General features: G+C 45.8%; 1 protein-coding gene across 1 annotated transcript in view; it reads left to right on the forward strand.

Annotated features, from left to right (window-relative positions):
- Positions 1–219: 219 nt before the first annotated feature.
- The window catches only part of GCM1 (glial cells missing transcription factor 1), a 160,767-nt gene continuing 148,378 nt past the window's right edge, over positions 220–12,608 (forward strand). The window contains exons 1-2 of the mRNA XM_075341510.1: positions 220–275; positions 505–601. Coding sequence (XP_075197625.1) covers positions 220–275; positions 505–601 — 153 coding nt within the window. The remainder of the gene's footprint in view (positions 276–504; positions 602–12,608) is intronic.

Consider the following 12,608-nt stretch of genomic DNA (forward strand, 5'->3'; position numbering starts at 1 on the left):
TTGAGTCCATTTTTTCACCCCTATCCCCCTACATTGGGTAGATTGCTGTTCTCTCTCAGTTGAGCTCATATAAATAACAAAAAATCGTGAGCCCCTTTCACTTTTAGGTTGCTGTTTACTTGAATGCTGACAATATGTACAGTACTTGAGTCTATGACCAAAGGTGTGTGATCGCTTAAAATTCTCTATAGCTTTTGTCAAATTGGCTAAAGGTAGAACATGACGTCAATGAAGTTAATAAAAATGAATGTTGCTGGTTGTTCACCATTAGTCCAGTATTTTCTCCACAATTGTCATCACATTTATGTTATCTGTACATTTGCCTCAGTTTTGTGAAGTAACTTCTGAAACTAGTTTTTCAGGCAAGACAAGATGGATTTTTCCTCTAAACTATCTTGTTTGTGACACTTATTGCAGTAGAGTTAGGAAGTGACTTCCTTGTCATAACTGCTTGGAAGTGGTCAGATCTAGCTAAAAGCGCATATTCTGTCCACGGACCCCCAGCAATCGCAAGTGTAGCCAGTATACAATGGAACAGAAGGTCCTACTTTCCCAAAACAAGGTTCCTAGCTGGGACATTAATGATATGAAGCTTCCACAGGTATGGCTTTCATCATGTAAAGTTGATCTTTTCTCTCCTTATCACATTCAGTGTTTAATGTTTGATGAACTTTGTACTTGGCTCTTAAATTCATGGATTTCCAACTCCTTTTACTACATACTCATCCTTATATGCAACATTGTGTTCTCTCTATCCATGAGCAACAAAGGTAGTGATTCACCACAAATCTATGCGTGACATTACCCTGTTGTACAGATGTGGCAGAGCTATAGTTGTTATTTGTGATTCAGATGGTGCAGTAGGTGACCCGCAGTGCTTTAAAAAGTTGTACCTTAGCCAACAAACTTAGCCATGTTATATCTGTATGTTAATATCATATTTAGGCTTGTCATTAACTAAAAAACCTAGTCTAGTTTAATGTAAATGAGTATATATCAGAGTCTATTATAGATGCTTAATTGTACACAATTGCAATACATTTGAAGATTTATGATTCAAACATGATCGGAGCTTTATAAATATGTACAGCGTAACGAGAGATCTCAGGGTTTTATTGCAATAGACAAACTCTGAGAAAATTGTATCAATGGTATTTCTGATTTTATATATATATATATATATATATACTGTATATATAATTACTATTTATTATTTTATAGACGTTAATATGTTATAGCCATGAGAATGTATAATATAATAATGCGATATGGAATCATTTGTCTTTATTATGAATTATATGGTGGAGACAATGTGAAGTCTGTAGTGCCATAAACCTATAGGATTAATAAATTATGTATAGAGATTAATTTGCTTGACTTAGCGCCTCCAAAAGCACTCCTAGAAAACACCTAATTTTTTACTCTGAAAGAAGAAGCAGACAGTTTTAGATGAATAGTTGATATAGTACAATGTACTCAGTAAATTTGCCCAAAAGATTCTCCATTCTGGCTCTTGAGTCCTCATCTTCTGTATCTAATTTCTAATATATTACCTAATAAAGCACGGCTATAGGAAATCTTACATGAGTATTTCAAAGAACCGACAATTTTGGTTCAAAATTGCTTCTTAAAACAATTAGGGTTATCCTGAGAGACCCAGATATGGGCACAGACAGAAGAGGGCCTCGATGCAAGAACATATGTATGGGCCCTTTACAGTACAACAGCTCATCATAATGCACAATTTTACATACTTTAGAAGTGAAAATGGGCCCCTTACCTCTTGGGGCTCTGTGCGAGAGCACAGGTTGTGCCAATGGTGAGGCCCACTACTGGAAACCCTACCAAATGTCAGAACTTGGGACTCCTCCTGAGTGTGGTCTTGTATGAGTTAAATGGAGTAGAAGGGAACACATGCACTCTGTTGTTCCATCAAGGTTTATGGTACTGATGGTACTGATGAAGATAGCCAGGCTCAGGGCTCAGCAATCATCATATCTTCAGTGCCATAGACAATGTCTGCTGTAAGGTATAGAAGAAAGACTAGGAACCACTGGCTGCTTCTGGAAAAGATGACAGCTCATAGGTAGAAGGACAGTCACTTTACTGAGGCTATGTGTTTTAACACAGAACAGGTCCCTTCATCAGACCAAACAGTTGTACCTTTTATAAGCACATGTCACCAAAGAGAGACGTTATGCTTACAATCAGATTTACATTGAAGAAAGCAAGTATATTGGTCACTGATCAATAGATTTAAGTCTTACCTGTATTACGTGAGATGCCATTACAAACTAATGACCAACAGTGAATTCGTATCAAAGAAAACAAGTAGGCAGGCACATTCTACCTGTGATGTCTGACTAAAGGCGCAGTCAGCTCCAGAAACGCATCATAGCAGTCTTTGATCACAAACATGTGGATTTTATTCTTATAATGAATATGAAAGAAAGCTTGAAGATTTTATACATTTTAGAATGTGCCAACTCCCTTCTTTTCTTTGATACTCTCAGATTTACTTTATTTACCCAAAACCTCTACTATATGGAGCGTACTTTTTTAGTCTTTTTCCTTTAGATTAGTAGACTTTGATCTGGTAGCTGATTGCCAGTACACCCTGCCGCTCCAGTCAATCAGACAAGTATCAGCTATTCAGCTGCCTTCTAATGGTCAGTAACAAAGAGTAAAGTGGAAAGACGGTGCAATACGGTAGGATTTATCCAGATAACATAGAGTGATGGGAAACAGAACATTCACCTGTTTAAGATTATGCACCCACAAACACAAATGTACAGGTGCATCTCAAGAAATTAGAATATCATCAAAAAGTTAATTTATTTCAGTAATTCAGTACAATAATGGAAAACGCATATATTATATAAAGTCATTACAAACAGAGTAATCTATTTCAAGTGGTTTTTTTTTGTTAATATTGATGATTATGGCTTACAGCCAATGAAAACCCAAAAATCATTATCTCAGAAAAGTAGAATAATTACCACAAAACACCTACAAAGGCTTCCTAAGCATTTAAAATGGTCCCTTAGTCTGGTTCAGTAGGCTACACAATCATGGGGAAGATTGCTGACTTGACAGATGTCCAGAAGGCAGTCATTGACACACTCCACAAGGAGGGTAAGCCACAAAAGGTCATTCCTTAAGAAGCTGGCTGTTCACAGAGTGCTGTATCCAAGCATATTAATGGAGAGTTGAGTGGAAGGAAAAAGTGTGATAGAAAAAGGTGCACAAGTAATCGGGATAACTGCAGCCTTGATAGAATTGTTAAGAAAAGGCCATTCAAAAATTTGGGGGAGGTTTACAAATCATGGACTGCTGCTGGAGTCAGTGTTTCATGAGACACCACACACAGACGTATCCAGAACATAGGCTACAATTGTTGCATTATTTGTGTCAAGCAACTCATGACCAATAGACAACGTCAGAAATGTTTTACCTGGGCCAAGGAGAAAAACAACTGGACTGTTGCTCAGTGGTCCAAAGTGGGTTTTTTTCAGATAAAAGTACATTTTTCATTTCATTTGGAAAGCAAGGTCCCATAGTCTGGAGGAATAGTGGAGAGGCCACAATCCAAGCTGCTTGAGGTCCAGTGTGAAGTTTCCACAATCAGTAATGGTTTGGGGAGCCATGTCATCTTCTGGTGTAGGTCCACTGTGTTTTATCAAGACCAAAGTCAGCGCAGTCGTTAGAGCACTTTATGCTTCCCTCTGCCGACAAGCTTATTGTAGATGAAAATTTCATTTTCCAGCAGGACTTGGTACCTGTCCACATTGCCAAAAACATCAATACCTGGTTTAATAACCATAGTATCACCAGCAAACTCACCTGACCTAAACCCCATAGATTATTGTCAAGAGGAAGATGAGAGATGAAGGCTGCTATCAAAGCAACCTGGGTTTCCATAATACCTCAGCAGTGCCACAGGCTGATCGCCATCATGCCACGCCCGCATTGATGCAGTAATTCATGCAAAAGTCGCCCGACCAAGTATTGAGTGCATTTACTGTACATACTTTTCAGTAGGCCAACATTTCTGAGTTTAAAATCATTTTTCAGTTGGTCTTATATAATTTTCTGAGATAATGACTTCTGGGTTTTCATTGGCTGTAAGTCGTAATCATCAACATTAACAGAAATAAACACTTGATATAGATCACTCTCTGTGTAATGACTCTATATAATATAGGCGTTTCCCTTTTTGTTTTGAATTACTGAAATACATTAACTTTTTTATGATATTCTAATTTATTGAGATGCACCTGTATCTGTAAAAGGCTGCTGCAGACCCACAGTGTAAAAGGTCAAAATACTGCAGAAGGAATCGGTTAATTTCTGCACTGCCAATGTGACGCCCTGGGCAAGCCAGGGGTCACAGGTCATTACACCACCACTCCCTACACCCCAGTTAGGAACACCAAAGCTAACCCAAAATCCTTGTTGCCTTCCTCCAGAGGCTGATGTTCACACCAGGGGGTGGGCCAGGCGGTTGGCTCCGCCCACCGAGGAGTTCACAGCTCTGGAGGCGGGAAGAACCAGGCAGATAGAGTTTGGAGGAGGAAGTGGAAGGAGTGGAAGTTTAGCCCAGGCAGGGCTTGAGTGAGGAGTAAACAAGTAGACAAGTGAAAGTAGAAGGAAGTGAAGTGGTAGAAGAGCAAAGAAAGAAAACTGGAGAAAAGGAGGAAAGTAAGAGCGGTGACAGTAAGAAAGCCTGAAGTGGTCCAGCTGTGCGCAGGACAGAGTCAGCAAGGTCAGCAACGGCGGTGATTGTCCGGAGGGGTGACCGTTTGGAAGTTCCTGGAAGGACCGCGGACGGGTGGTGGCCCGGCGGTCTGGAGCAGTGTACAAAGGACAGTCAGCACCAGGGTAGGGGCCTTTCGGACCCCGGCAAGGTTAGGAGTCGCCATAATTTGCCAAATCCGTCAGTGAAGGGGACGTCGATCTCCCAACAACCAAGTCCCGATTGAAGGCAACAGCCCAACCATTACAGTAGAGACACCGCCACCGCCAGGGCACCAGTTTCTAAGGGCCAGCGCCTGCGGGCAAAGAGTAGAGCTCCTCCAGTCCAGCTTGAAGCCGGGGAGCGGGTTACCGGTGGGAACCCATCGAGACCATCAACAACATTAGGTGCAGGAAAAGGGACATCACCGTCACCTACTGGGGAAAGCAAGTGCAGCCGTCCGTGGGAACCGTCTTTCCAGCCGTGTGTTTTACCGAGAACTGTGTCAACGTCTCAGGCTGAGTGAGTACAACAGTGCCGCAAGGCACAGTGCTGCCCCCGCGTCCCTGCGCCCACCAAGCCCTACATCACCCACCTCATCACTGGGCCCCGGGATCACCAACCCCTACCCACGGAGGGGCAACACAACAACTTGCTGCTTCACACCATCACTCCCGGGATCCCCACACCGAGCAGCGGTGGTGCTAACAAATCACCACAACCGTGGGTGGCGTCACGGACAATAGACTTTATCCCAACACCCAATCCCCTTTCACTCACGTGCGAGGAGTGCCGCTCGAGAACCCCCGGGATCCGGCCCATTGCTCGAGCCACCACTGAGCAGCAGCAGCCGGACCCGAGCAGAGGGGTGAGCGCAGTGCTGACACCCTCCTCCCCGCCCGCGACACCAATATGTAGCGTTGTGGAAGAATAGAGCTTGATAAACTATGAATTCCAAACTATATTGGAATTCATTGTTTATCAAACGCTATACTTCCATGACTCTACAGATTGGCAGCACATAAATGAACTCATTCCTTCCCAGCATTTTTACCTTCTAATAGTCAGTGGCAGAGGCGATTCTAGGTTTTCTTGCATTTTGGTAAAAAATACAGTTTGGTTCATTTTCCTATACAGAGCTCAAGTGGTTTGAGTAGTCGTTATGTGACTGCTGATAAGCTTTTCCTAATTTTCTCAATGTTTAGTGAAATGCTATAGCCACTGCTTGAGAGTATCAGAAAGAGAAGCTAGTCATCACATGACTGTAAGTATAAAAGTTGCATATAATTGGGCATGTCATGGACTTCTGGAACCAGCAAGAAAAGCGACGTCGTTGCGTGTGACACGTACGAGCGACCGCTAACGAGCAAAAATACTCACCTTATCGTTGCTCGTTGACACGCTGTCCAGTTCCCAAATATCGTTGCTGCTACAGGTACGATGTTGTTCGTCGTTCCTGCGGCAGCACACATCGCTATGTGTGACACCACAGGAACGAGGAACCTCACCATACCTGCGACCGCCGGCAATGAGGAAGGAAGAAGGTGGGCGGGATGTTAAATCCTGCTCATCTCCGCCCCTCCGCTTCTATTGGGCGGCTGCTTAGTGACGTCGTTGTGACGCCGCACGAACCACCCCCTTAGAAAGGAGGCGGTTCGCCGGTCACAGCGACGTCGCTAGGCAGGTAAGTAGTGTGACAGGTCCAAGCGATGTTGTGTGCCACGGGCAGCGATTTGCCCGTGACGCACAACCGATGGGGGCGGGTATGCATGCTAGCGATCTCGCTAGCGAGATCGCAGCGTGTAAAGCGGTCTTTAGTCTCTATATTGATGTAATCAGAGAATCATATAAGCTATTGACGTCGCACTATGCTATGCACTTTATATCTACCTATATGATAATATGAGGTGATGCAATCAGAGAATCATATATGCTATTTATGCTGCACTATGCTAGGCACTTTACATGTACTAAATATATGAATCCCTATGTAACTGACCTCCAATGTTTTCTATGTGAATATCTAATATATAAAGCTAAGTGTATGTGTGTGTGTATGTGTGTATGTCCGCTAAAGGAATCCGCACCGTTGCATTTACAATCACGAAATTTTGCACAGACACTCCATGTGACTCAGGGAACATCATAGACTATGTTTGGGCGGCAAAATTTAACTCCGCGCTTTACAATTACTCGCCAAAAATCCTGCCGCCATTAAAGTGAATGGAGGTGGGAGCTATAGCTATTAATAGCAACTGTCAGTGGTTGCTATAGGAACAAAATAAACTGGTAGTATAAAAAGCATGTGTGAGAGAGAGATAGAAAAAGACAGAGACAGACGGGGAAAGAGACAGAAATAGAGACAGAAAGAGACAGCCGGGAAAAGAGACAGCCCTGGAAAGAGACAGCCGGGTAAAGAGACAGCCGAGCAAAGAGACATCCCTGGAAAGAGACAGACGGGCAAAGTAACAGACGGGCAAAGAGACAGACGGGCAAAGAGACAGACGGGCAAAGAGACAGACGGGCAAAGAGACAGATGGGCAAAGAGACAGACCTAGAAAGAGACAGATGGGCAAAGAGACCGACAGTCAAAGAGACAGCCCTGGAAAGAGACAGCCCTGGAAAGAAACAGCCCTGGAAAGAGAGAGACGAGGAAAGACACAGACGAGGAAAGAGACAGACGGGGAAGGAGACAGATGGGGAAAGAGATAGACAGGAAAGAGACAGCCCTGGAAAGAGACAGCCCTGGAAAGAGACCGACAGTCAAAGAGAAAGACCTACAAAGAGACAGACCTAGAAAGAGACAGACGGGCAAAGAGACAGCCCTGGAAAGAGACAGCCCTGGAAAGAGACAGACGGACAAAGAGACAGACGGGCAAAGAGACAGACCTGGAAAGAGACAGATAGGCAAAGAGACAGCCATGGAAAGAGACAGATGGGCAAAGTGACAGATGGGCAAAGAGACAGACTGGCAAAGAGACAGACGGGAAAAGAGACAGACGGTCAAAGAGACAGACTTAGAAAGAAACAGACCTAGAAAAAGACAGATGGGCAAAGAGACCGATGGCCAAAGAGACAGCCCTGGAAAGAGACAGACCTGGAAAGAGACAGATGGGCAAAGAGACAGCCATGGAAAGAGACAGACTGGCAAAGAGACAGACGGGCAAAGAGACAGACGGTCAAAGAGACAGACTTAGAAAGAAACAGACCTAGAAAAAGACAGATGGGCAAAGAGACCGATGGCCAAAGAGACAGCCCTGGAAAGAGACAGACCTGGAAAGAGACAGACGGGGAAAGAGACAGACGGGCATAGAGACAGATGGGCAAAGAGACAGACCTAGAAAGAGACAGATGGGCAAAGAGACCGACGGTCAAAGAGACAGCCCTGGAAAGAGACAGCCCTGGAAAGAAACAGCCCTGAAAAGAGAGACGAGGAAAGAGACAGACGAGGAAAGAGACAGACAGGAAAGAGACAGCCCTGGAAAGAGACAGCCCTGGAGAGAGACCGACGGTCAAAGAGAAAGACCTACAAAGAGACAGACCTAGAAAGAGACAGACGGGCAAAGAGACAGCCGGGCAAAGAGACAGCCCTGGAAAGAGACAGCCCTGGTAAGAGACAGACGGGCAAAGAGACAGACCTGGAAAGAGACAGACCTGGAAAGAGACAGATGGGCAAAGAGACAGCCCTGGAAAGAGACAGACCTGGAAAGAGACAGATGGGCAAAGAGACATCCCTGGAAAGAGACAGACGGTCAAAGAGACAGACGGTCAAAGAGACAGACCTTGAAAGAGACAGACCGGGAAAAAGATAGACCGGGGAAAGAGACAGATGGGGAAAGAGACATCCCTGGAAAGAGACAGACGGTCAAAGAGACAGACGGTCAAAGAGACAGACCTTGAAAGAGACAGACCGGGAAAAAGATAGACCGGGGAAAGAGACAGATGGGGAAAGAGACAGACGGGGAAAGAGACAGCCCTGGAAAGAGACAGCCCTGGAAAGTGACAGCCCTGGAAAGAGACAGCCCTGGAAAGTGACAGCCCTGCAAAGAGAAAGCCCTGGAAAGAGACAGACGGCCAAAGAGACAGATGGGGAAAGAGAGAGACATACAAACACACACATAGAGACAGACACAGAGATGGAGACAGATAAACTGATACAAATACAGAGAGATAGAAACAGACAGACAGAGACATACACACAGACAGACAAGGAAAGAGACAGACAGAGAGATAGACAGACAGCAACACACATACAGAGACTCGGAGAGAGACAGTTACAATCCCAGGCCCGGGTACTACAGCTAGTTATAAATATAACTGTTATACATGAAATTGTGTAGATCACGCTACCCTGTGTTGGGGTTTCCCTCTAATTGTTTTATATAATATTTTTAACTTTTTTCACCTTAAAGCACTGTGTGATACCCATCTATATTTAAATCTAATAAAACGGAATCTATTGAAAATAATCTCTACTCAGAATAATTTATTCTTTGGAAAATGGGTGGCTATAGGTCAAAGATAAGGAACTCTATATTGTGCTCTCACAAATTTTTCTCCATAATACTGTCCCCTCTCAGTCCGCCTGCCCATACTGTCTCTTCACATATTTACCCTTCCCATATTGCCTCTTCCCACATTTCTTCCCTCCTTGCCATTATTGTCTCTTCATACATTTTATTCCACCCTGCCCTTACTGTCTCTTCACATATTCCCCCCATCCATGTTGCCTCTTCACATATTCCCCCCACACCATAATGGTGCTTCACACATTTCTCCTCCCCCCTGTTCATACTCTCTCTTCATACATTTCTCCCCCACCGTCCATACTATCTGTTAATATATTCCCCCTACCCATATTGTCTTTTCACATATTCCACCGCACCCATACTGCTTCTTCACACACTTTCTTAGCCCACTGCCCATACTGTCTTGCCACACATTTCCCTTCCCCCTTATTCATACTTTCTCTTTGAATATTTTCCCCACTGCCCATACTGCCTTTTTTCACATTTCACTTCCACCCAGCTCATACTTTCACTTTACACATTTCCCTTATCCTCTACCCATACTGTCTCTTGTAATATTGACCTTATAGACTTATTTTATTTCTGTTTGGTGCAGGAGTGAAGTCAGCAACATGATCAACTGACCTGCTGACATAGCCCTGACCCGGAACTGATGGAAGTCAGGGTTTCAGGTGTACTCAGACCCAAAAGATGTGACTACAATTGAATGCTGGAAGCCAGCTGTCAGCTTGACAGCAGACTCAAAGAATAGCTGAATCTCATTTCGGGAGGAGGGGCAAAATGCAGCCGCCTAGAAGAGATCTTTGACTGCCACTTCCGGTGTCCCAATGGTGCCCCCCAGCTGATCCCGTGCCAAATGGCCCACTTGCTGCCCACCCACCTGCCCACTACCATGAAACGCCATTGTTCAGTGGTTCCTGCTGCCATCCAGAAAGCCATGAAGTTGTAAAGCAAACAAATTCTAAGTACCTGAAACTATGGGCGTTCATACCCTGGTTCATATGATGATTTGGCAGTTTATCCAACAACTATCTTTTTTCCATATGTGCCGCCCCTGAACTAGGCAGGGTGTCACAGGGTCCTGCACCCTCTTTTATCTGCTGGTGCAGGACTCAACCCCCCCATGGTTCTGGGTTCCCAACCTATGGTACTGCCTCCATCCGCATCCAAATCCCAACCACACCTCACACCACACCCTGTCAGACACACCAGTGGGCTGCTGAGCTGGAATAGGGCCGCCCACTTAGGGGTCAGGCAGACTGGTGGATTGAAAGTAAAACAGTGTAGTGGTAGACCTCGAGTAGTGAGGAGCTGGGGGAGTAGTGAGGAGCTGGCGGAGTGTGTGGCTCCCTGGGTGTTAGAGGTTGGGTCACAGACGGTGGTCTGGACCCAGAGGAGTCGGAGACCCGGTCGCAGGGTATTGAGGCTGGGTGCCTAGACCTGGTCTTGGAGAACAGTCAGCAGCTTGAGTCTAATAACCAGTCGGGATCGAAAGCACCGTGGGGTAGTGGACCCTAGGTCGGGGAGTAGCTTCAGCTAGCCGGGCAATTAACCTGTGGAGGATAGTGACTTTATGGACTGTCCCCAAGAAGCTCAGAGATCAGGGGCACTAGCACAACGAGGGGGATAGGGCTTTCCAACCCACGGAACCTGCGGGACCCGAGCACACCCCTCCGGAGGCTACCGGTATCCAGCACTTGGGTTACTACTTGGACTTTATGTGGTTTATTCAACAACAGTAAGTACACCGGTGTCATCCGGTCCTGCACCCTCTTTTATCTGCTGGTGCAGGACTCAACCCCCCCATGTTTCTGGGTTCCCAACCTATGGTACTGCCTCCATCCGCATCCAAATCCCAACCACACCTCACACCACACCCTGTCAGACACACCAGTGGGCTGCTGAGCTGGAATAGGGCCGCCCACTTAGGGGTCAGGCAGACTGGTGGATTGAAAGTAAAACAGTGTAGTGGTAGCCCTCGAGTAGTGAGGAGCTGGGGGAGTAGTGAGGAGCTGGCGGAGTGTGTGGCTCCCTGGGTGTTAGAGGTTGGGTCACAGACGGTGGTCTGGACCCAGAGGAGTCGGAGACCCGGTCGCAGGGTATTGAGGCTGGGTGCCTAGGCCTGGTCTTGGAGAACAGTCAGCAGCTTGAGTCTAATAACCAGTCGGGATCGAAAGCACCGTGGGGTAGTGGACCCTAGGTCGGGGAGTAGCTTCAGGTAACCGGGCAATTAACCTGTGGAGGATAGTGACTTTATGGACTGTCCCCAAGAAGCTCAGAGATCAGGGGCACTAGCACAACGAGGGGGATAGGGCTTTCCAACCCACGGAACCTGCGGGACCCGAGCACACCCCTCCGGAGGCTACCGGTATCCAGCACTTGGGTTACTACTTGGACTTTATGTGGTTTATTCAACAACAGTAAGTACACCAGTGTCATCCGGTCCAGCCTGCAGATGGCGCCCCAGCACTGCACACCACCTACACCTGGGCCCCGGGACAAAACCTCCCCTACCCGTGGAAGGGATACCATCCTGCTGCCCCGCTCCATCAGCCCCGGGTGCCCCCATACCAAGGCAGCGGCGGTGTCACCAAACTATCACCGCAACCCACGGGTGGTGTCACTGACAAACTCTCCCCTGTAAATACCCCCCCTTTATTAAGTTGTGGGCGACGGGCTGCTGCAAGAGTCCCGGATCCGGCAGTCACTCGAGCCACAGCCACGATCCCGGATACGAGCGTCTCGAGTAGCTCCCCACTGGCCGTGGCCTGCGCCCCTGCCCACTACAGATACAGCTGACTGGCCCCCTCATTCCCCAAATCTGAATCGAATTGAAAATGAATCTCTGCATCAAAAAGCCACCGAGTAGCACTAGGAACTCACTTGTGCTCTGATCCAAATCTGGGTTGAAATCGGTCAGGACACCATCTTCTTTCTCATCCAAAGCATACCCTGACATTGTCAGGACTGCATACAGGCACGTGAGAACCAAACTACTGAGTCACATTAGGAGATGCCATGTTGGAATGCACACCAATTGGATTTTCCTATGATCTAATTTTTTTTCTATTGGATTTTTCTTAGTGATTTGGACTCCAGCCCTCAGTAACTTCATAGTTTTGATTTTGATTGACGAATGATAATTCATTGTCCAATTTGTTTTCAGCAAATTACACAATTTATATCAGGTATAATATATCTTTGTACCATGTTAGACAGTAGAGAGCTTGCCATACTGATCATTTTGCTTCATATAACTTGTCATATTTACTGTTCCATTCTATGTCCCGTTGTGTATAAATATGTGACTCTTCAGAATTTATATTATTCTGAGCCTGATGAAG

Source organism: Anomaloglossus baeobatrachus, chromosome 3 (assembly GCF_048569485.1).
Source record: "Anomaloglossus baeobatrachus isolate aAnoBae1 chromosome 3, aAnoBae1.hap1, whole genome shotgun sequence".
In the NCBI taxonomy this organism is placed as follows: Eukaryota; Metazoa; Chordata; class Amphibia; order Anura; family Aromobatidae; genus Anomaloglossus; species Anomaloglossus baeobatrachus.